This window comes from Bufo gargarizans, chromosome 8 (genome assembly GCF_014858855.1).
Source record: "Bufo gargarizans isolate SCDJY-AF-19 chromosome 8, ASM1485885v1, whole genome shotgun sequence".
NCBI lineage: Eukaryota > Metazoa > Chordata > Amphibia > Anura > Bufonidae > Bufo > Bufo gargarizans.
Genome location: NC_058087.1, coordinates 117,525,674 through 117,551,783, shown reverse-complemented (window position 1 = coordinate 117,551,783; position 26,110 = coordinate 117,525,674). Strand labels below are relative to the sequence as shown.

The following is a 26,110-nucleotide window of genomic DNA, read 5'->3' as shown; positions in this document are numbered from 1 at the left end:
TAAGTGAATGATAATGACATAATGACATTATCATTCATTTATTTATTCATCCTCTTCCTTCTGCAGCCACCCGGCCACCTTTTGCCTGTTGGTAACAGATCACGCTCCTTTAACTTGGATGAAACAAAACAGGGAGAAAAAGAGTGACCAGGTGGTTTCTCTCCCTGCAAAATTTTAATTTCAAGGTTGAACATAGGCCAGGGAAATTACAGGGGAACGCTGATGCTTTGTCCAGGATACACTGCTTGTTGGCTAAAAATATCCAGACCTCCGGTCTGGAGAAGAGGGGGGTGGGGGGGATATGTGGTAAGGTGAACAGAAAAGTGTATGATAAAGTCCTGGAAGGGGTGTATATCCCACCCAGCTTCCTCAACTGAGTGAGGTAAATGAAATCCAGAAGGTTAAAATGGTCTCAGCAATGTGTAGGTTCCTGAGACAATTTTGTTAAGTTTTTGAGCTGGATTTTATTGGACTGGAAGAAGGTTGGATTGGTAGAGGGACCTCCCCAGTCCACCCCATTCTAGGACACATTTTTCCCTAGCCTGAGGAAGCTTCAGCTGGGATCATCGAGGGTAAATAAAGCACAGTCCAGGCTGTCAGTCTGGGGAGAGTAATGCCTGGGAAAAGTCTGGGAAGCTGGCTGCCCTGCTGGCTAGAGAAGCCAAATTCTCTGTGTGAACGGTGCTCAATAGGTGAGTTAGGAACTTCACTGTATTAGCCAGAGCCCAGACGGGCAGGTGTTTATTTTAGTTTGGTTTATGTTTTGTGATGCTGGACCTTCAGCTTACCCAGTGAATTATAACTATGGTTGCCTGTATTGCCGGAGTGGGATAAATAAAGCAACATTTGGACTTTAACCCTGTGGTCTGCAAGAGAATCTGTCATCGCCACCCTACCTGAGAGTGTAACCCCTTACAATACATATATAATGTATGATCAAATACGTAAAAAAAATAAAAATTATATACATACAGTACAGACCAAAAGTTTGGACACACCTTCTCATTCAAAGAGTTTTCTTTATTTTCATGACTATGAAAATTGTAGATTCACACTGAAGGCATCAAAACTATGAATTAACACATGTGGAATTAAATACATAACAAAAAATGTCATATTCTAGGTTCTTCAAAGTAGCCACCTTTTGCTTTGATTACTGCTTTGCACACTCTTGGCATTCTCTTGATGAGCTTCAAGAGGTAGTCACCTGAAATGGTTTTCACTTCAGAGGTGTGCCCTGTCAGGTTTAATAAGCGGGATTTCGTGCCTTATAAATGGGGTTGGGACCATCAGTTGCGTTGTGGAGAAGTCAGGTGGATACACAGCTGATAGTCCTACTGAATAGACTGTTAGAATTTGTATTATGGCAAGAAAAAAGCAGCTAAGTAAAGAAAAACGAGTGGCAATCATTACTTTAAGAAATGAAGGTCAGCGAGTCCGAAAAATTGGGAAAACTTTGAAAGTGCCCCCAAGTGCAGTCACAAAAACCATCAAGTGCTACAAAGAAACTGGCTCACATGCGGCCCGCCCCAGGAAAGGAAGACCAAGAGTCACCTCTGCTCCGGAGGAGAAGTTCATCCGAGTCACCAGCCTCAGAAATCGCAGGTTAACAGCAGCTCAGATTAGAGACCAGGTCAATGCCACACAGAGTTCTAGCAGCAGACACATCTCTAGAACAACTGTTAAGAGGAGACTGTGTGAATCAGGCCTTCATGGTAGAATATCTGCTAGGTAACCACTGCTAAGGACAGGCAACAAGCAGAAGAGACTTGTTTTGGGCTAAAGAACACAAGGAATGGACATTAGACCAGTGGAAATCTATGCTTTGGTCTGATGAGTCCAAATTTGAGATCTTGGGTTCCAACCACAGTGTCTTTGTGCGACGCAGAAAAGGTGAACGGATGGACTCTACATGCCTGGTTCCCACCGTGAAGCATGGAGGAGGAGGTGTAATGGTGTGGGGATGGTTTGCTGGTGACACTGTTGGGGATTTATTCAAAATTGAAGGCATACTGAACCAGCATGGCTACCACAGCTTCTTGCAGCGGCATGCTATTCCATTCGGTTTGCGTTTAGTTGGACCATCATTTATTTTTCAACAGGACAATGACCCCAAACACACCTCCATGCTGTGTAGGGGGTATTTGACCATGAAGGAGAGTGATAGGGTGCTGCGCCAGATGACCTGGCCTCCACAGTCACCGGACCTGAACCCAATCGAGATGGTTTGGGGGGGCGGTGAGCTGGACCGCAGAGTGAAGGCAAAAGGGTCAACAAGTGCTAAGCATCTCTGGGAACTCCTTCAAGACTGTTGGAAGACTATTTCAGGTGACTACCTCTTGAAGCTCACCAAGAGAATGCCAAGAGTGTGCAAAGCAGTAATCAAAGCAAAAGGTGGCTACTTTGAAGAACCTAGAATATGACATATTTTCAGTTGTTTCACACTTTTTTGTTATGTATATAATTCCACATGTGTTAATTCATAGTTTTGAATCCTTCAGTGTGAATCTATAATTTTCATAGTCATGAAAATAAAGAAAACTCTTTGAATGAGAAGGTGTGTTTAAACTTTTGGTCTGTACTGTATATATATATATGTATATATGTATATAAAAAAATGAAAATATATACTGGTATGAGGCTATACCCCCCAAAAAATAAAAATGCATGTTACACCTATAGGGGGTCGGAGTACTGTAATCTGGAACTCACTGGTGTATGGTGGTGGGAGGGGTCAATTTAACCTTTCTCTGTTCCTGCCACTACAGAGGTCAGGGGTCAATCTCTCTCATGTGTGCCGTCATGGTGAATTTATGGAAACTGAATTACCAGTTTTCTTGGAAGACTCACTGACATGGTTATTATACGAAAACTCAGCCCAAGGTAAAAACTGGACCCAGTCATCATGATGGAGGTTGGTGAAATGTCGCAAAAAATTGGTCAGAATTTGAGTGACACATTCCACTTGACCATTAGATTGCGGATGATAAGCTGAAGAGAAATCCAGAGACACATTTTAAAAGATTACAAAGAGCTCTACAGAACTTAGTCGTGAACTGCACACCTCTCTTTGACACAATACGTTGGGGGAAAACCATGTAGGTGAAAAAATGTGTTCATTAAATTTTTTCGCCCGCTCAGGAACAGAAGAAAGACCAGGTAGAGGGACGAAGTGCACCATTTTGGAAAAATGATCCACCACAACCCAGATCACAGAACACCCAGAGGATAAGGTTAGATCAGTAATAAAATCCATGGCTATCTGTTGCCAAGAAGCCTCAGGAAGAGAAAGTTAGAGACCCCACGGACTTGGCTTTGAGGTTTTATACTGCGCACATGACGGACAGGCAGCAACAAACTCTTGGATGTCTTGCTGCATGGTTGGCCCCCAGTACAGTTGCGCAATGAATTTGAAAGTCTTTTATTTTCTGGCATGACTTGCAATTTTTGAGGAATGATCTCAGACAAGAAACTTGCTTCCTGAGGTTCTGCGCAACAAAAGTCTTTCCAGGCAGAATCTCAGACAACTTGACAGGACATATGAAGAAAAAAAGAGTCCCAATACGTATGACAATGGTGTCGCAGCGATTCCCAAATGTGAAGTGGGTACAGATCACAGTTCAGACCATGCGTTTTTAAGGGACCGCGTATTCCCTATCCAGAAGGTTGCACCTCTTCAATCTCGAAGCATCCAATATTTTAGACACAAGCAAGTAAATCAGGTCCCACTGCCACCAAACTAAAGGCTCCTGGTCAGAAAATATACATATAGTGAAGCACTGCAGATCACCAAAAATTCCTTGTGTGATTGTACTCACAAGCACAGCTTGACATATAGGCACATCCTAAAGCTTAACGACTCTCCTTTTTTTTCAAACGTCTTTACCACCACTAGAACATAGGATCACTCCAATAGTGAAGCACCACTAACAAGATCGGCGTATGAAAGTTTTTGATATACTCACAAACATGAGATAAAACAAGCAGTCAAGGCTGTCTTTAAAACTCTGTCCAACCCGGGTTTCGCTCTACGCTTCGTCAGGGGCATCACCATTCTTTTACTCACACATGTTTTATATCCTCCCCTCTCCCCCATAAAAATGTCACAAAAAAGAAATACAATAAAAATACATAAAACACTTATGACCAGTAAAATGACACTTCCCATCAGTACCTAGAATAACATCCTGGGTATATTTTCTCGCTTTCCACTTTCTCATAAATCCGCTCGTGATCACTCCCCTAATACCCACCCTTTTTTCTAACTAGTAAAGGAAAAATCCTACTAACTCCCATAGTACACACCTCCCTATTCTAATTGGGGAGTATTGCCTTTCCTTCTTTCCATAACACACACCTCCCTCTCCTGATTGGCTAGCAGTGATCAGCCATATACCTTTTCAAATTCGAGTTCTTTATTCCACCAGGCACAATTTTACATCTAGTTCGACATTAAGTCCTGGCTGTTGGATAGTATCCAGCTCATTGATCCAGCTGACCTCCCGCCAATCTATCTTCTTAATCGCATCTCCTCCCTCCAATCATTTTTCACCACTTCTAATCCAGCAAATACAAGCCCCTAATTTTTGTTTTGTTTTTGTGAACTTTTTTTAAATGCATGGACACCCCATGGGTCTCAAGTCCCTTTTTAATATTGTTAATGTGTTCCTGTATCAGGACTTTTAAGTTTCTCGTTGTGCGTCCTACATACTGGAGGCCACATGGGCACTCCAGCATGTATATGACTCCTGTACTATCACATGTTATTTACCCTTTAACTTTAAAATCCTTGTTTCTTTTAGCTGAATGGATCATTTTTTTCTTGTCATTATTTCTATTCCTACATCGAATGCAAAAACCACACCACGAGAAGGAATTTTTTTCTTTTCGTTCCTCTTTATTCACAATCGCACTAACCATCCGATTTTTTAAAAAATTCGGTGCCTTTTTAAAAATAAAATCTGGATGATGGGGTATTTCTATAATCATTTTTTTGTACACTCCAATTCCTTATGGCATTTTTAATGAGGCCTGCTTATGCTGTATATTTGGTGAGAAAGGCAAATCTGAAGTCTTTCTTTATCTTCTTTTTTTTCTTCTTCACTCACTAAACCTTTTTTATCCCCACTTTCCTCAACCTCACGACTACATCTCACTAATTCCTCTTTATTATATCCCTTCTCCAGAAATTGATCCTGGATAAGACTCTGTTCTTGGAACGTCACAGCATCAGTGCAATTGCAATGAATTCTCCCGATCTGGCACCTTGGGATGTTTTTTACCCATGGGCCATAGTGGCAGCTGGTCAGATCGAGATAACCATTTAGCTGTGCGATTAGTTCTTCTAGGCCTCATTTTTTCCCCCCTTCCCATATAAGGAAACAGTCGTCTATAAACCATCGTCAAGGGGCTTGTATTTGCTGGATTGCTGGATTAGAAGTGGTGAAAAATGATTGGCGGGTAGGAGATACGATTAAGAAGATAGATCGGCGGGAGGCCAGCTGGATCTATGAGCTAGATACTATCCAGCCGCAGGGACATAATGTCGGACTAGATCTAAAATCGTGCCTGGTGGAATAAAGAATTCAAATTTGAAAAGGTATCTGGCCGATTACTACTAGCCAATCAGGAGAGGGAGGTGTGTGCTATGGAAAGAAGGAAAGGCAATACTCCCCAATTAGAATAGGGAGGTGTGTACTATGGGAGTTAGTAGGATTTTTCCTTTACTAGTTAGAAAAAAGGGTAGGTATTAGGGGAGTCATCACGAGCGGATTTATGAATGAATCTGGAATCGAAAGAAAGTGGAAAGCCAGAAAATATACCCAGGGTGTTACTTTAGGTACTTATGGGAAGTGTAATTTAACTGGTTATAAGTGTTTTATGTATTTTTATTGTATTTATTTTTTGAGACATTTTTATGGGGGAGGGTATAAAACATGTGTGAGTAAGAGAACGGTGACACCCCTGACGAAGCATGGAGTGAAACCCCGGTCGGGCAGAGTTGTAAAGACAGCCTTGACTGCTTGTTTTATCTCATGTTTGTGAGTATAGCAAAAACTTTTTGCCATGGAGCTTTATGATGTGCCTATATGTCAAGCTGCACTATTACACAAGGAATTTTTGGTGATCTGCAGTGCTTCACTATATGTATATTTTCTCACATCCCACAGGAGCCTTTAGTTTGGTGGCAGTGGGACCTGATATACTTGCTTGTGTCTTAAATATTGGATGCTTTGAGATTGAAGAGGTGCAACCTTCTGGATAGGAAACTCGTGGTCCCTCAAAAACACATAACTTAACAGGACAAACAGCAATTTTTGCAGGATCAATGATGTGTTGAGGCTCCGTCTCCCGATCAGTAGCATCAAAGCACCTCGAGAGAGCATCTGCTTTGATATTCTTCTCTGCAGCATGGAAGTGAAGAACGAAATCAAACCGGGCAAAGAATAAGGACCATCTAGCTTGACAGGGATTCAGTATTTGTGCAGACTGTAAATAGGTCATATTTTTGTAGTCGGTGTAGATCACCACAAGATGAGATGCTCCCTCTAGAAGGTAAAGCCATTCCTCCAGTGCCATTTTGATGGCCAATAACTCCCTGCCCCCAATCAAAAAGTTGTGCTCAGGAGCAGAAAAGGCCCTGGAGAAGAAACCACAGGTTACCATCTTACCGGAGAAAGCACTGCCCCAGATCCAAGAGACGATGCATCCACCTCCAGGTAGAATTGCTTGTTAGCATCAGGGCGATGGAGAACCGGAGCTGCAGAAAAGTCCTGCTTCAACGCTTGGAAGGCAAATTCAGCCTCAGCTGTCCAATTCTTAGGATTTTCTCATAAGATCAAGGCAGAGATGGGAGTAGTCAAGGATGAGAAGTGAGGCACGAACTGGCGATAGTAGTTGGAGAATCCCAGGAACCACTGGATTGCTTTTAAACCTGAAGGACGAGGCCACTAAAATAGTTGACAGCTTCTCAGCATCCATCTGCAGATCAGTATCAGATATTATGTATCCTAGGAATGGCAGAAAGGACTGTGCAAAGGAACATTTCTCGAGCTTGGCATATAGACTATTTTCTCTTAACCTTTGAAGAACGAGACGAACCTGCTTCGGGTGAGTAGCCAAATCTGGAGAAAAAAAACAAGGATATCATCTAGGTACACCACAACACAGGAATATAGCAAGTCTCTGAAGATATCATTAACAAATTCCTGGAACACTGCAGGGACATTGCTTAGTCCAAGGGGCAATACCAGGTATTCATAGTGACCATCGTGGGTGTTGAAGGCGGTCTTCCACTCATCCCCCTGGGGAATCCTGATCAGGTTGTAGGCCCCACATAGGTCTATTTTGGAGAAAACTTTAGCTCCCCTGAGGCGATCAAACAATTCAGGAATTGGGGGAAGAGGGTACTTATTTTTTATGGTTATCTTGTTAAGACCTCTGTAGTCAATGCATAGACGTAGTGAGCCATCTTTCTTATTCACAAAGGAGAAAACTGCACCAGCCAGAGAGGAAGATTTGTGGATAAATCCTCTGTCAAGGTTCTCCTTGATATACTCAGACATGGATTGAGTCTCTGTGATGACAGGGGATAGATGCGTCCCTGAGGAGGAGAGGAGCCTGGAACCAAATAAATAGGGCAGTCAAACGGCCTGTGAGGAGGTAGCGTCTCAGCTTCATTCTTGTCAAAGACTTCCACATAACCATGATAGGCTGCTGGCAGACCATGGAGATTGGGTGGTACCTGAGGTGACCGAGCTGGCTGAACAGAAGAAAGACACTTCCCAAGGAAGGACTGTCCCCAACGAAGCACCTCTCCAGACCTCCAGTCAAGGACAGATTCATAAACACAAAGCCACGGAAGTCCCAGGAGGAGAGGATGAGACAAACTTGAGACGGGAGGTTGTATCAACTGTTTCATTCTCTGCAGTTTTGCCTGTGCATAACCTTTAGCATGACAGGAAGATGCGCATTAAATAATTCAATGTATGGCTTGGTGAATGGTGTCTGAACCAAGGGTTTGGCTTTGTGTCTCATGTTAGCTCTTGTTGGAATGGAAAAGAACTGTACAAGAAAGATGATTTGCATCTTTCTCTCAAGGGAACGAATGTCCTCGGTGAACAGTTCCAAGTTTTTGCTAAGAAGCATTTAAACTAGGAAAGGGGGGCAAAAGAGTGATAATCCAGCAGTCCAACTGCCCCCCGGAACAATGCCAGAAGAGTCCAGTAGCACAAAGGTTAAGAAATGACAAGCTCAGAGTCTTGTCTACAAATGCTGGAGTCTTGTCTAGGGAATAAGATCAATGAACTTGAGGCTATAATTGCATCTGAGAATATAGATGTAGTGGCGGTTACTCAGACGTGGTTCAAGGGGAGTAATGACTGGGATATATCAATACCAGGGTTCTCTCTATACAGGAAAGACAGAGAAGGCAAGAAGGGGGGAGGGGGTGGCCCTGTATGTGAAAGATAGCATAAAATCTAATTTGATACAAGTTAGCGAGAACAATTTAGAGTCAGTTTGGGTTACCTTGCAGCTTGATAATCATAAGGTAACTCATGTAGGTGTGATATATAGACCACCTAGCCAAGTCAAAGAATTAGATGATCTACTAGCTAAAATTACATTGAAGGGGGAAGTTATCATTATGGGAGACTTCAATCTTCCAGATGTAAACTGGAAAACCAAAATAGCTAGTTCTGCCAGGAGTGCAGATATTCTAAATTCCCTACTGGGATTATCTCTACAGCAAGTAGTGGAGGAGCCAACCCGGAAGGAGGCTATTTTAGATTTAGTATTCACAAATGGGAATTTTGTATCTGATATTACTGTAGGCAAAAGCTTGGGATCTAGTGATCACCAGTCAGTGTGGTTTACTATAAGTACAGTGACTGAGTCACACCACACAAAAACAAAAGTTTTAGATTTTAGAAAACCAGACTTTTCTAAAATTAGATTAGTGGTATATAAGTCCCTATCAGACTGGAACAGTGTCATTGGAGTCCAAGAGAAATGGGACTACTTAAAAGTGGCACTATTGAAGGCAACAGAAAATTGCATTAGGCTTGTCAGTAAAAGCAAAATAAAGGAAGAGACCACTGTGGTACTCAGCAGAAGTGGGCAAAATCATTAAAAACAAAAATAAAGCATTTAGGAATTATAAAAAAAAAAAAAAAAACAAGGATGACAGGCAAATTTATAAGATTAGTTATAAGAGCTTCTAAAGCACAGGCAGAAGAGAAATTTGCTCAGTCAGGGAAAAAAGGCGATAAGGCATTCTTCAGATACATAAATGAAAAAAGGAAACTAAAACAAGGAATTACCAAATTAAAAACAAAAGAAGGAAGGTATACAGAAGTAGATAAAGAACTAGCTGACTGCCTCAATGAATACTTCTGAATCTTTTGATGCATGTGTCTTTACAGAGGAATAGGTTCTAAGTCAACTGTCTAAAATTAATACAAATAAGTCACAGGGGCCTGATGGGATACACCCAAAGCTATTTAAAGAGCTCAGCGGTGAACTAGCAAAACCATTAACAGATTTATTTAACCAATCACTGGCAACAGGAGTCATCCCAGAAGATTAGAAATGAGCAAATGTTGTGCCCATTCACAAGAAAGGTAGTAGGGCGGAATCGGGCAACTATAGGCCAGTAAGCCTGACATCAATAGTGGGGAAATTAATGGAAACCATACTTAAGGACAGGATTGTGGAACATCTAAAATCCCATGGATTGAAAGATGAAAAACAGCATAGGTTTACTTCAGGGAGATCATGTCAAACTAATCTTATTAATTTTTTTGATTGGGTGACTAAAATAATAGACGGAGGAGGTGCAGTAGACATCGCTTATCTAGACTTTAGTAAAGCTTTTGATACTGTCCCACAGGCGTATCAATAAAGTGCAGTCTTTCGGCTTGGATTCCCATATTGTTGAATGGATTAGGCAGTGGCTGAGGGACAGGCAACAGAGGGTTGTCGTCAATGGAGTATATTCAGACCAAGGTCTTGTTACCAGTGGGGTACCTCAGGGATCTGTTCTGGGACCCATATTGTTTATTATCTTTATCAGCGAAATTGCAGAAGGCCTCAATGGTAAGGTGTGTCTTTTTGCTGATGACACAAAGATTTGTAACAGGGTTGATGTTCCTGGAGGGATACACCAAATGGAAAAGGACTTAGGAAAACTAGAGGACTGGTCAAAAATCTGGCAACTAAAATTTAATGTTGATAAGTGCAAGATAATGCACCTGGGACGTAAAAACCCAAGAGCAGAATATAAAATCAGTGATACAGTCCTAACCTCAGTATCTGAGGAAAGGGATTTAGGGATCATTATTTCAGAAGACTTAAATGTAGGCAGACAATGTCATAGAGCAGCAGGAAATGCTAGCAGAATACTTGGGTGTATAGGGAGAGGAATTACCAGTAGAAAGAGGGAGGTGCTCATGCCACTCTACAGAGCACTAGTGAGACCTCATTTGGAGTATTGTGCTCAGTACTGGAGACTATATCTCCAGAAGGATATTGATACTTTGGAGAGAGTTCAGAGAAGAGCTACTAAACTGGTACATGGATTGCAGGATAAAACTTACCAGGAAAGATTAAAGGACCTTAACATGTATAGCTTGGAAGAAAGACGAGTCAGAGGGCATATGATAGAAACTTTTAAATACATAAAGGGAATCAAGAAGGTAAAAGAGGAGAGAATATTTAAAAGAAGAAAAACTGCTACAAGAGGACATAGTTTTAAATTAGAGGGGCAAAGGTTTAAAAGAAATATCAGGAAGTATTACTTTACTGAGAGAGTAGTGGATGCATGGAATAGCCTTAGGCCTCTTTCACACTTGCGTTGTCCGGATCCGGCGTGTACTCCACTTGCCGGAATTACACGCCGGATCCGGAAAAACATGCCGGATCCGGAAAAACGCAAGTGTCAAAATGCTTTCAGTGTTACTATGGCACCCAGGACGCTATTAAAGTCCTGGTTGCCATAGTAGGAGCTGGGAGCGGGGGAGCGGTATACTTACAGTCCGTGCGGCTCCCAGGGCGCTCCAGAATGACGTCAGAGCGCCCCATGCGCATGGATGACGTGCCATGCGATCACGACATCCATGTGCGTGGGGCGCCCTGACGTCACTCTGGAGCGCCCCGGGAGCCGCACGGATGGTAAGTATGCTGCTTCCCGCTCCCCACTACACTTTTCCATGGCTGCCACGACTTTAGCGTCCCGGCATCCATGGTAACCATTGAGAAAATGCTAAACGTCGCATCCGGCAATGCGCCGAAACGACGTTTAGCTTAAGGCCGGATCCGGATCAATACCTTTCAATGGGCATTCATTCCGGATCCGGCCTTGCGGCAAGTCTTCAGGATTTTTGGCCGGAGCAAAAAGCGCAGCATTAGGATAATCCTGATCAGTATTCTTCCGGCATAGAGCCCCGACGACGGAACTCTATGCCGGAAGACAATAACGCAGATGTGAAAGAGCCCTTACCTGCAGAAGTGGTAGCTGCAAATACAGTGGAAGAGTTTAAGCATGCATGGGATAGGCATAAGGCCATCCTTCATATAAGATAGGGCCAGGGGCTATCCATAGTATTTAGTATATTGGGCAGACTAGATGGGCCAAATGGTTCTTATCTGCCGACACATTCTATAAGACAAGGAAAGAAGTCTCTTTAGAATGAAGCGCTCCCACCTGTAATTTTACAGGTTCTGTGATGAACTGTATGGACTCAGATTAGAGCCTTTCCATCGACGGACAATACCGTCGGAGGACTCTGCAGGCGTCGAACAGGTATCTGATGACGATCCACTAGGCATTGTTGCAGGAAGTTCCCTGCTGCTCCAGAAGCACCGTCTCCATTACCCTGGGTTCACACCTGAGCGTTTTACGCGCGTTATTGTCGCGCGTTTTTATGCGCGTTTTTTGTAATAGTAAACGCGCGTTTGACGCGCGTTTGTGTCATTGACTGCAGTGTCCTATGGCCACAAACGCGCGTCAAAACGCCCCAAAGAAGCTCAAGTACTTGTTTGAGCGTCGGGCGTTTTACAGCGCGTTCGTACGCGCTGTAAAACGCCCAGGTGTGAACCCTTCCCATAGGGAAGCATTGGTTTTCATGTCTTAAGCGTTTTACAGCGCGTTTGAACGCGCTGTAAAACGCTCAGGTTTGAACCCAGGGTAAATCGAACATCGCCTAACGACAAGGTTACTGTCAGAAGAGGAGAGGAATTGTTTTCACCTAGGGTCGCCTCCCAAACAGACCCTAGGCTCGGGAGTTTTCCCGGCTTCAGAGGACAGGAAAAGAAAAGATGACCAGTACCGCCACAATGTACGACTGTACCCCCTTGTACGACTGTGGCCACATTCTTGCTCAGTCAGCCTGACTTGGATGATATGGTCTACTCTCACGTGCTACCCCTGCACTATTTAGGGTCTCGATCAAAACGTGGCAGAGCTGACAAACGAGGACTAGAACATGGCACTTAGGGTGTCGACGGAACTGGTGCCGGGTTAGCTGCTGCAGTGGGAGCTGGAGGTGCAGGGTTGGTGGGCGACAGGTCATTAAGGCGCATGTTCTCATTGTGCAGATAGGACAGAATCTGAACCTGGCATTCTCTCTCCTGAGCTAGCTCCTGGCGCAGTTTGGTGAGGCTTGGTGGGTTCTGATCAGCAGTATCCATGGTCTGAGCAAACTGTTATTCAAGCGGGTGTGAACCCACTGCGCCACTGACTGGGTATACTCTGGAGCGGCGTAACTAAGCCACTACCTGGTCTTCACTAGAGCCTCTGATGGTGAGGATAGGCTTGGGCCGTTAGTGTAGTTGCCAGGGGCTACTCCAGAGCAGTTCCTGAGTCAGTGGCAAAGGACCAGGGAGTCAGAGTACTCAGTGCAAGCACTGAGGGGACTTCCGTGGCCAGGAGGTTCCGAGTCTGGACAGGCGGTAATCAATTGAAGTCAGAAAGCGAAGTCCAAGGTCAGAGACAGGCAGTAAACAAAGTCCATAAATGAGATCCGAGGTCAGGGACAGACGGCAAACAGGCAAAGTTCATAAACGAAGTCCGAGGTCAGAGCCAGGCGGCAAAAAGGCAAAGTGCAGGAGTTCCATAAGCAAGGTCCGGTACACAGCAAAGCAGACAAGAGAGATACCTTAGCACTTGGAGATAGACAAGATAAAACCATGAGGTTGCTCAGGCATCTTCCTGTGGTAGGAAGTGCTTTAAATGCCTGCTGCAATCCAGCCATTGGCTGGTGAGACAGAGGGCGTGTATGAGCTGCATCATAGGTAGAGACACACCTATGCAAGTTCAAGCAAGTCTCCAGCATGGAACACAGATACCATAGTTAAGCATAGTTAATCTGCTGCCTGCGCTTGTCAGCATGGCAGCAGGGAAAGAGGGAGCCCGGCACCCTTGCCCGCGGTTAACAGGCAGCAACGCCGGCATGGACCAGTGGGCTAACGGAGAGAACTTCATCTATTCATATAAGAGTTTAATTGCATTGTATAATTTACCTTGTTGTTTTTGTAATCCCCATTAGCAAGTATGTGCTCCATGATTGACAATGCAATCCAGTGTGCATCTTATGCATTGTATGCAGTTCTGGAATAGCCGTTTGAAGGTGCAAATTGCTGTGCAAAATATGAGCAATTTGCACATTTTTATGCCCAGATCCTGTATCTAAATAAACAAATTGCAATGTGGAAATTAGTTTGCTTTCCAATGTGTAGACACTAAATAGGATAGATGAGTGTGGTGGTGGTGGTGGTAGTATGGTGGAGAAGGATAAGAAGGCAGCACAGTTGGCAGAAGAGAGGCATATCAGTTCAGGGATAGCACTACTGCAGCAAGACACTTTCTCTGCCAGTCAGGGGAATGTCAGCTCCAGTAGGGAGGGGATCAGGAGTGTACGGCAGACCAGACATACCTTATGGGAATAAAAGGATCAGTAATAAAAAAAAAAAAACACAATGTGGATAAATGGAAATGTAAATGGCACAATTAATGACAAATTACTAAAACAGAAATGTTGCAAGAAATGCTAAAAAACTACAAGAAAAATAGAACATGTAAAAGCCAGATAAAGGTAGCCAAGAGAGTTAAATTAACCTTAAAGTGTTCTTGAATTGTATAAAGTTTTAAGTCTTTAAGAAGTGATGAGGGAGGAGTTGAAAGAAGAAAGCAAATGTGTACATTTTTTTTTTCTCCACTGTATTCGCTGTCATATGAAATGCAGAGTGTCAAAGTAAACTACCCATTAAATGTGACCTGTCTGACCCAGGAAGAAGTGCAGTGGCATCTTAAAAAGAATAAAATAAACAAATCACCGGGTCCAGATGGCATACATCCTCGCATTCTAAGATAATTAAGAGTCTGTCTATTACATTACTTATTTCTGCTATTTATGGACTCTATATTGACAGGGAACATTCCACAGGATTGGCGCTTAGCAAATGTGCCAATATAAAAAAAAAAATGGGTCAAAAACAGAGCCTAGAAACTATAGGCCAGTAAGTTTAATATATGTCATGAGTAAACTGTTTGAAAGAGATGCTATCCTACAATATCTCAATGAGAGAAAGCGTATGATGCTGTTTCTGCAATGGTTTATTAGGGATCGGTCTTTAATTTACTCAGTTTCTATAAGGAGGTAAGTTCTAGACCGGATTGGATATATCTTGACTTCTCTAAACCTTTTGGTTAGGATATAAAATGAGAATGCTTGGACTGACGGAAAATGTGCGTACGTGGGTAAGTAACTTGCTCAGTGATAGAAAACAGAGAGTGGTTATTAACTGTACATAGTCAGATTGGGTCACCGTCACTATGGGGGTACCTCAGGAGTCCATATTGTCCCCTGTTCTCTTCAATATATTTATTAATGATCTTGTAGAGGGGCTGCACCGTAAAATATCAGTTTTTGCAGACGATATTCAAATGTGTAAAGTAATTAACACAAAATAGGTGTCACGGATGGTGTAGCAGAAAACAAGAAGTTACAAATAAGGATCCGACTGGCTAGATCCAAAACTAAGGAACAAAAGGGTAAGCCCAATAAAGCCCTGAAGCTCTCCCTGTCTTCTCAGCCCATGCAAATATCTCTGTGATAGAAGGTTGCATGTCCACGTACCTAGAGTGAGTGACACCTGCAAACCCTATAATAGTGAGGGAACACGACCACCGGCTTACTGCACTTAATACGGAGGGAGTCAGGATCACCTAGAATCAAGCCAACAGGAAAACAACAAATACAGACATAGGCTTGGGCAGAGAAGTGGCAAATGAGGTTTAAAACTGATTAAATGTAAGGTTATGCACATGAGAAGGAAAAAAATACACGTCACCAGCACATACTAAATGGTAAAATACTGGTTTATTCTGACATGGCAAAGGAATTAGGAATTTTAGTTGACAATAAACTTAACTGTAGCAACCAGTGTCAGGCAGCCACCGCCAAGGCCAATAAGATTATGGGTTGCATCAATAGAGGCATAGATGCACGTGATGAGAACATAGTCCTGCCACTTTCCAATCATTAGTCGGACCATACATAAAATATTGTGTACAATTCTGGGGTCTTGTGACCAAGAAAGACATAGCAGAGCTAGAGAGGGTTCAGATAAGGGCTACTAAAGTAATAACTGGAAAGAGTGGGCTACAGTACCCCCAGAAAGATTGTCAAAATTTGGGTTTAGTTAGAAAAAAGATGACAGTGGAGAGATCTAATAACCATGTATAAATATGTCAGGAGTCAGAACAGAGATCTCTCCTATGATCTATTTATTCACTGGACTGTGACCATTATAAAGGGATATCCACTACGACTAGAGGAAAGAAGGTTTCTACACAAACATAGAAAGGACTTATTTACTGTAAAGGACAGTGAGACTGTGGAACGCTGTCTGAGGAGGTGGTAATGTTATTTTGACTTGCTGAGTCAGGTAGGATTTTTTTCCCCTAAAATGAGGAATATTGGCTTCTACCTCATGTTTTTATTTTAAAATTTTGACTTCTGCTTTGTTTCATTAAATTTTGTTATTTAAGCTCTTAGAATATGAACCTAAATCTGAAGATCAAGTACCTTTGCTTTTGAAGATGAAGAGGAGCAACCTCGCTCTTGGTAAAGCTATTGAAAGTGGAGATACTGACCTTGGTAAGTAATTGTGTAGAAAGCAGGCATAGAAAATAAAAAATATATGCAATCCTCTCTCTCAAGTTTGTAATTCAAATAAGTTTTACCTTTTACCTCAGATAACATAATTAGGGATGAGTGAACCCGAACTGCAAAGTTCAGGTTCGTACTGAACATCACGGATTCGGGCATCCAAACACAGACTTTGCCGCGGAAGTCTATGTTCGGTCTGTGGATGCTGAATAAAGCTGTGCAAATTGCTCATATTTTGCTCAGCAAATCAACAAGCTTTTAAACTGTGGGCACTTGGCATGGCTGTGACCCGGCCTGTATAAATGCGGAATCACGTGTGGCGCCGCAATTCTGCTCTAACTAGTGTAGGGACAGGAAGTAGCTGCAGTGAGGGACAGTGTTAGGCTTTTAATCTGAATGTAGATTCTGTGGGTAGCCATTTTTTGTGGGAGCAATATACCTCTTTTGCATCCGTGACATGGAAAAAAAATTGTTAATCTGTCTGTTAATTCTTTCGGTGACATAAACTCATTTTTTAGGGTGAGCTACCCCTCTTTTGCATCCGTGACACGAAAATACAATAGTTAATCTGTCAGTTAATTTTGAGGGTGATCTATGGCCATGTTTTTGGGTGCGATACACCTCCTTTGCACCCGTGACATAGAAATGCAAATGTTTATCTGTCTTTCAATTTTGTGATTGACCTAAAAAAATGAGGAGAGTATCAAATAAAGCATGAATTCATGGTGTTGCTGGTGTAGGTGGAGCTCCTGCTACAGGTAGAGGACTTTGTCGATTTGTGCCAGCTACGCGCCCAAGTAAAACACTTTCCTCTGGTGCACGCAGGCGATAGGATGTTCTGCAAAATCAAAGAGGAAAGACTGCGCTGCTCAGGAAATCCACACGGTATCCAAATTATAATGGAGTCATGCACAGCGTTCAGATATAGACGAACATTGAAACGCCCAACAGAGATCCCTTTTGCTTCCAATTCAATCCTTCTATAGGAACCAAGACATTGTGCAAATAGTGAAAAAACACCAACAAGGGTAAAATATAAAATTTTTTTGTATTATACTCACAAAAGTGACAAGATAAAAGGCATATCATAAAGCTGCATCAGCCCTTGTGTCTTAGCCTGACCTAGGATTCGCTTTTGCTTAGTCAGGGGCACATACTCCACCGACATCTGGGTGTCTAATTTATACAGATCCAGGGTGGAGGAAACTCCTCCTGATTGTTTTCAATCATAGATACTAAAATACTTATTTAAAGGGATTCTGTCACCTCCCCTAAGCCAAAAAACAATTTTATAGCAGCCATGAAGCACAGCTTACCTGGTTTAGGCTGTGCTCTTTTATCTTGAAATCCGTCCAGCAGTTACTGCAAAAAACGACTTTGGCTGATATGTAAATGTATCCTGAAGGTGCCCAGAGGGGCGTTTTTTTCTTCTTAGAGAGCCCAGTACCGCCCCTCTTTCAGTGCCCAGCCCGTCTTCCTTGTACTGTCTAACCGCCGCCTCCAGCCTGCCACAGCCTCTCCTCCCTCTCCTCCCCCTCCCTCACGGCCGAACGAACTCTCGCACAGGCGCAGTACCCACTGAGGGCTGCGCCTGTGCGATCAGCAGGAGACTGAGGGCAGCAGCTTCATCTTCGTCACTGGGCATGCGCCGAGCCCAGTGACGTCCGATGCTCACTCTTCCCTCAGTCAGCAGGGAAGAGCGAGCATCGGACGTCACTGGGCTCGGCGCATGCCCAGTGACGAGGATGAAGCTCCTGCCCTCAGTCTCCTGCTGATCGCACAGGCGCAGCCCTCAGTGGGTACTGCGCCTGTGCGAAAGTTCGTTCGGCGTGAGGGAGGGGGAGGAGAGGCTGTGGCAGGCTGGAGGCGGCGGTTAGACAGTACAAGGAAGACGGGCTGGGCACTGAAAGAGGGGCGGTACTGGGCTCTCTAAGAAGAAAAAAACACCCTCTGGGCACCTTCAGGACACATTTACATATCAATCAAAGTCGTTTTTTGCAGTAACTGCTGGACGGATTTCAAGATAAAAGAGCACAGCCTAATCCAGGTAAGCTGTGCTTCATGGCTGCTTTAAAATCGTTTTTTGGTTTAGGGGAGGTGACAGAATCCCTTTAAAACCAACATATTATTTCCTCTTATTACTTTAACCCTTTCAGGACCGAGCCATTTTTCACCTTTCTGCCCAGGCCATTTTTAGCAAATCTGACGTGTCACTTTATGTGGTAATAACTTTAAAACACCTTTACTTATCCAGGACATTCTGAGATAGTTTTCTCGTCACATATTGTACTTCATGACAGTGGTAAAATTGAGTCAAAATATTTCATTTTTATTTATAAAAGAAATACCAGATTTACCAAAAATTTAGAAAAATTTCCAAATTTCAATTTCTCTACTTTTATAATAGATACTAATAACTCCAAAAATAGTTACTACTTTACATTTCCCATATGTCTACTTCATTTTTTTGATCATTTTGTGAATGCCATTTTATTTTTTGGGGATGTTAGAACACTTAGAAGTTTAGAAGCAAATCTTGAAATTTTTCTTTTTTTTTTTTTCAGGTCTGAAGTCACTTTGTGAGGCTTACATACCGTATTTTTCACCCCATAAGATGCACTTTTCCCCTGCGTTTTATGGGGCGAATGCTGCCATTTTACATTACACTCTGCGATGCATCAGCTGGACGGGGAGGGAGGAGGGGCTGGTTTCATGCAAATGCAGCGGGGCGGTGCTGTAACTGTACTCCGGCCCAGCCGCTCACTCACTTAAGTCGCCTAAACATTTTATAATAATAGCTTTCATTGAAGTTCCGATTCCGAGCCACATCTGTACTACTTACTAAATGTCCTTAAGCAGGCAGAACCGGGGCGGCCGGCCGTAACTCACTGACGTCACTTGCCTGCACCGCCTACTTCATTCATAAAGTAGGCAGCGCAGGCACGTGATGTCAGTGAGTTATGGCCGGCCGCCCGCCCTGCTCTGACAAGTTAGATCATGAGGAATTTTTTTAGAGCAGGTTGTTACGGACGCGGAGATAGCTAATATGTATACTTTTTAATTTATTTATGTTTTACACAATAACAGAATTTTTTAATAAAAAGTCATGTTTCATTTTCTCCATATTCTGAAGCCCTAGTCTTTTTATTTTTTGGGCGATTGTAGGGTCTCATTTTTTGCTTGATGAGATGACAGTTTGATTGGTACTATTTTGGGGTGCGTATGACTTTTTGATCGCTTGGTATTACACTTTGTGATGTAAGATGTAAAAAGATAGCTTTTTTTTTTAACACCGTTTTTATTTAAACATTTTTACAGTGTTCACCTGTCTTAGCTAGGGGCTCGTTTTTTTGCGGGATAAGATGATGGTTAGATTGGTACTATTTTGGGGGGCATATGCCTTTTTGATCGCTTAGTGTAAGGTGCATGTGATATTTTTATGGAGCCAGTTGATACGGACACGGCGATACCTATTATGTCTACTTTTCTTTTTTTCCCTATTTTAACTTTTTTATTACTTCATTTTGGGGGGGGGGATTCTTTTTTTTTTTTTTTACTTTAAAATTGACTTTTTTTTTTTAACTTTATTTTTGTCCCACTCTGGGACTTCAACTTTTGGGGGTCTGATCCTGTCACGAGGGTGTCAAGAGCCACGCCTGACTCCGTTGTACCCGGGGTCAGGAGGTCGCAGCGGTTGGCTGCACGCTCTATGTCAGATAGGGAAGTTTCCTTATTGTAGCTTTCTGGGTTTGCTTTACAAACCCTTTTGGCTCACTCAGGGATCCGTAGCTCCTTCTCTCAGCTGTTCCTTGTCCAGCACTCCCAATCCTCCTTATATTCCCCTCTCACACTTCTCTGGTTGCCAGATATAGAGCTTCCTGCCTGGACATCTATTCTGACCCACTGGAGCTGTGTTGCTGTGTTCTCTGAGTGTTGCCTTAGAACGCTACCCTCCGGATCCCTGTTGGACCTTTGTGGACAATTGTTGCCGTCCACCTGGGTGTTTGTGTTTGTCTGTGTTTGTCTGTCCTCTCCCTGGTGTTTCCCTCTTAGTGCAGTGGTGAGGACTAGCGATCCCACCGGCCCGTTCATTATCTATGGCTCATTTCAGGGAAAGCCAGGGTTTAGGCACGTGATCGCCGCACGGGTGAGGAACCCGTCTAGGGACGTCAGGGCAGGCAGGTGCCAGCTGCAAGGTGAGTTAGGGGTCACCACCTTTCCCTCTCCCTTGGGCAGGGCTTTCCCTGTTTTCCTCCCTGTGCGTGTTGCCGGTCATTACAGATCCCCTTTACAATGGATCACAATACTTATGTATTGTGATGCATTGGCTGTAAGTGTATTACAGACTGTAATACACTTACAGCCTGCTTGCCTGTGAGATCCAGGGGGCTGAATCTCACAGGCTCTCCCAAAAGACAGCCATGATGCCTAAGGAAGGCATCGGGCTGCCCACCCTGCCATCGGGTCCCTGTCACACCAGCGCGGGGACCCGATGGCTGTTTCCTCCCTGCACGAACATGACCGCGGCTGTGCAGGGGTTAATGTGATTTCACCGATGCTGGCGCATACAGTAGCGGTCCGGCTATCAGTGACTGCCGGACCCCTGCCGCGGATCGGGCAGGCGCAGCTCCTGAACCCGCCCGATCAGTGCTGGGCGTATAGTCACGTCGGCGCTGGGCGTTAAGGGGTTAAACATTCTGCCCATATTTTTATTATTTCACATTTTGCGCACCAAATCATTATCTAATGGCTTTTTGTCCTAGTTTTCCTGATCACATGATTGAATCTAGTACAAACCAAAGAGTATTTTTCTTTCATTCATAGAATCTTCATATAATTAAATGAGCCAGTCATAGTCCTCTCACATTCCTTCTTTTGGTCGCGTGGTTCTAGTGGACCAATCATCCAGTACTAGTAGTTACTTTCGAGACACAAAGAAGAACGGGAGTGTATCACTAACAAACCATAATGTCGTTCAGACTCAACTCCGCAACTAAAACTTAAAAGTATTTCGACCACATGCTTACATCTAATTAAACCAGAGGATACTTTTCTTTTACTTTTTTTTTTCTCTTTACGTTCCGTTTACGGAACCTGTCAGAATTTGATGTAATCTTCTAAATTACCACTAGTGGCAGCTGTTTCACCCACTCTGAACTTGTGTTGCAATTTCACTCCTCCACCACTGGAGGCTTCTGTGTTTTCTGAGGATTTGCCCTTAACTAAGATAGCCGGTGTGATACTGATTGGGAGCCATCTTGTTTCCTGTTTGGGCCTACTTATACCCATGAGGCAATGCAAACATTGCTCGAGTATTGTGACTTGTTCCAGTCTCCTTCTCCTCAGAACCGTCCTTTCCAGACCGTTCCGATTCTTCACTGGATCCCCTACCTTGCGATCTACTCCTCAAGTCTGCGCCTCGCTTGTTCCTTCTGGCCACTGGATTCCAGCCGCGTCTAAAATAATCCTTTTCTGTGTTTGTGTACAAACCTTCTTTCCTCCAGACGCAGAGGATGTCTCCTCGTCACAGTCACAGTTCTGGGGATAAATAGATGATGCGATAGATCTCTGTACTGACCCCTGATATATTTATACATATATTATTTAGATCTCCCCTCAGTTGTCTTTTTTCTAAAGTGAATAACCCTAATTTTGATAATCTTTCAGGGTACTGTAGTTGCCCCATTCCAGTTATTACTTTAGTTGAACTCCTCTGGACCTTCTCCAGCTCTGCTATGTCTGCCTTGTTTACAGGAGCCCAGAACTGTACACAGTACTCCATGTGTGGTCTGACTAGCGATTTGTAAAGTGGTAGGACTATGTTTTTATCACGGGCATCCATGCCCCTTCTGATGCAACCCATTATCTTATTGGCCTTGGCAGCAGCTGCCTGACACTGTTTTTTGCAGCTTAGTTTGCTGTTTATTAAAATTCCTAGATCCTTTTCCATGTCAGTGTTACCCGAGTGTTTTATCATTTCGTTTGTACGGGTGACTTGCATTATTCCTTCCCATGTGCATAACTTTACATTTCAGTGTTAAACCTCATCTGCCACTTATCTTCCCAATCTATCCAGATCCCTCTGTAGTAGTATACTGTCCTCTTCAGTGTAAATTACTTTACACAGTTTAGTGTCATCTGCGAAAATTGATACTTTACTATGCAAGCCTTCTACAAGATCATTAATAAATATATTGAAGAGAATAGGGCCCACTACTGACCCTGATATGTGACGAAAAACAATCTCAGAATGGCCTGGATAAGTCAAAGCGTTTTAAAGTTATCACCACTTAAAGTGATACTGGTCAGATTTGCAAAAAATGGCCTGGTCCTTAAGGTGAAAATGAGCCCGGGCCCTAAGGGGTTAAGACCGTGTAATAAATGTGGTTTGACGGTAGCAGTTTATCCGTCAGTAAGCAGCTTTACAAAAGTCACACGCAGGGCCGGACTGGGACAAAAAATAGGCCCGGGCATTTTTGACTGAGCAGCCCAATCACATGACCCACAACAGGCCCCACCCCCTTGCAGACTAGGGGCGGGGCCAAAACCGGAAGCACAATTGAGAGGCAGGGCCAGCCACCAGTAAGATAGGAAGGCTTCAGCCAACACACAAGGTTCTTTGGGGGTCCCCAGGTGACATTAGGGGTCTTAGTACGATCCGGCCACCTAATCCGGCAGAAAATGCAAGGAATCGACTGGACACAAAGCACAGCATGCAGCGGTTTATGTCCCGCTGATTCTCAGCATTTTTCCCAGATTGTGGCCTGATTTCTGCCGTACCCCATTATAGTTAATGGGGCCGGCGGGCATTCCGTCAGCATCCAGCAGTGCCGGATCCAGTGAATTCTCAGCTGGAACAGCCTGCCAGGATCACTAACGCAGATGTGACAGTAGCCTCATACAGCGCCCCATACCTCTTATATCCAGTGACGTCTCCTCTGATGTAGATGTTCTCATTCTTCATCTTCTCCATTCAGACCAGACCGCCGTGATCATTTCTTTCAGCCATCTCACGTCTCTGCAGAGTTTGACAGACATCTTAGTTTCCTACTTTTCCATCATCCTCCAATTAACATCCCATCATGCACCCCCAATACTGAGAAGCTGTGCTCCCCAAAACTATACTGCGAAAAGAACTGTGCTAAACTGATGCTGTGCCAGGGTGCCCCCAAAGTCAGTAATGTGTCCTACAAGTAATAATGCTCCCATAGTCCCCCAGTTGTAATAAAGCCCACCATAATGCCCCGATAGTAATAATTATCTTTATAATGTGTGACAGTATAACCCCCCCCCCCCCCCCTTATAATGTGCACCAGTACAAAAAATGCTCAGTCGTGTGGCAGTAAAAAAAGAAACACCTCCTCTTAGTGCCCCCAGTATAGCCAATGCCCCCAGAGTGCCCTCATGTGTTCTAATGACCTGCACTGTGTGCCACTACAAAAAACACTTAGTGCCCAGTTGAGCTTAGGTGCCCATAGTGACCTTATAATTTGTGCCTGTATAAAATACTCCTATATAGTCCCCCCAGAAGATGCCCACATAGTGCTCCTTCCCCGTCTCCATAGTGCCCTCCATAATGTGGCACTATAAAATGCCCCACATAGATACCCCCATAATGCTCCTTTCCTCCCTTCCCCATAGTGGCATCAAAATGGGTGCCAGTATTAAATGCCCCTATATAATGCCCTCATAGTGCTCTTGTCCCCCACTTCTCCATAGTGCCCACCTATAATGCGTGCCAGTATATAGGGCCCCCAGTAGATGCCCCCATAGTGCAGTCATACACGCACTCTCCACATACATGGACGCAGTCATACACGCACTCTCCACATACATGGAAGCAGTCATACACGCACTCTCCACATACATGGACGCAGTCATACACGCACTCTCCACATACATGGACGCAGTCATACACGCACTCTCCACATACATGGACGCAGTCATACACGCACTCTCCACATACATGGACGCAGTCATACACGCACTCTCCACATACATGGACGCAGTCATACACGCACTCTCCACATACATGGACGCAGTCATACACGCACTCTCCGCACACATGGACGCACACATACACGCACTCTCCACATACATGGACGCAGTCATACACGCACTCTCCGCACACATGGACGCAGTCATACACGCACTCTCCACATACATGGACGCAGTCATACACGCACTCTCCACACACATGGACGCAGTCATACACGCACTCTCCACATACATGGACGCAGTCATACACGCACTCTCCGCACACATGGACGCACACATACACGCACTCTCCACATACATGGACGCAGTCATACACGCACTCTCCACATACATGGACGCAGTCATACACGCACTCTCCACATACATGGACGCAGTCATACACGCACTCTCCACACACATGGACGCAGTCATACACGCACTCTCCACACACATGGACGCAGTCATACACGCACTCTCCACACACATGGACGCAGTCATACACGCACTCTCCACATACATGGACGCAGTCATACACGCACTCTCCACATACATGGACGCAGTCATACACACACTCTCCACATACATGGACGCAGTCTTCACATACAAGGACGCAGTCATACACGCACTCTCCACACACATGGACGCAGTCATACACGCACTCTCCACACACATGGACGCAGTCATACACGCACTCTCCACACACATGGACGCAGTCATACACGCACTCTCCACACACATGGACGCAGTCATACACGCACTCTCCACACACATGGACGCAGTCATACACGCACTCTCCACATACATGGACGCAGTCATACACGCACTCTCCACACACATGGACGCACACATACACGCACTCTCCACATACATGGACGCGCACACACTCTCCACATACATGGACGCACACATATACAATACACATATATAGACAGACACCCAGCTTTCCTGCTGTGCCTCTCCCCCATACTCTAATGCCTCTGCACTTGTGCCATGCAGGATAGCAGGGAAGCTGGATGACATTTCATGATATAATTCACCCAGCTTTCCTACTGTACTGCATGTCACATGTGCACAGTCTGGGAAAGCTGAATATAACCCCAGTTCCCCTGACACTCACATCACTGGTGCAGTTAACTGGTGACAATCCAACTGACGTTCAGCATGCTGCTGGGCAGGAAAGGTAACTTCAGGCTGCAGGAATCGCTTCGCGGGTAGAAAAGGGGCGGGGCTATGATAGCTCCGCCCACATCGGGCCGAACTGAGGAGTTGGAGAGGCAGAGCAAAGCGCCACTGGGAAGCGCTCATCTCCACTCCTGCCCGGCTGCTGCCTGCCACATTAATGAAAAAAAAACGGCTGATTGTGTTTGGCCCGGCCCACCAGGCGGCCCGGCCCACCGGGCAAATGCCCGGTCTGTCCTATGGCCAGTCCGGCCCTGGTCACACGTCTGTACAAAAAAGTCGCATGTTCTATTAAAAAGTCTCATAAGATAAGCATGGTCCTCACTGGAGTGAAATTGTGCATTTTTTTGCGACTTTTTAAATATTCACAATAGTAAATCTGTCTAGAGATTCATTTACATAAGAAAACAGCCCACTTTCAGAAAACTGGCGAGCGTAGTGCAGAGCAGAAAAAAGTCAGAAATTTTTTAGCAGTTTTAGCGATTGCTACTTTCACTCCATTATTCTGACTTGAGCTAATGATAAAGCTGGCCCTATGAGTTTCCAAACCTTTTTTAATGTTCCGAATGTGTTCTTGAACTCTCGTTTTAAGCTTTCTCATAGTTCGTCCAACGTACTGAAGGCCACTCCAGTAGGCAAATTACTCCTGCATGATCACAAGTGAATAACCTTTTATTTTAAAACTAGAGCCATTTATAGTGAACTGAATAGTTTTTGTGCTCTTTTTTTCTATTTTCCCTTTTGCTTTTTTTGCACGGAAGGTGGAATCCGCACCAAGTAAA

At 44.1% G+C, this 26,110-nt stretch overlaps 1 protein-coding gene across 3 annotated transcripts in view; it reads left to right on the top strand.

The window, feature by feature from the left end:
• VPS16 (VPS16 core subunit of CORVET and HOPS complexes) overlaps nucleotides 1–26,110 on the top strand; it is a 517,606-nt gene that overhangs the window by 362,308 nt on the left and 129,188 nt on the right. For all 3 annotated transcript variants that reach the window (XM_044302613.1, XM_044302614.1, XM_044302612.1), the window contains exon 17: nucleotides 16,052–16,160. In XM_044302613.1, the coding sequence (XP_044158548.1) occupies nucleotides 16,052–16,160 (109 nt within the window). The remainder of the gene's footprint in view (nucleotides 1–16,051; nucleotides 16,161–26,110) is intronic.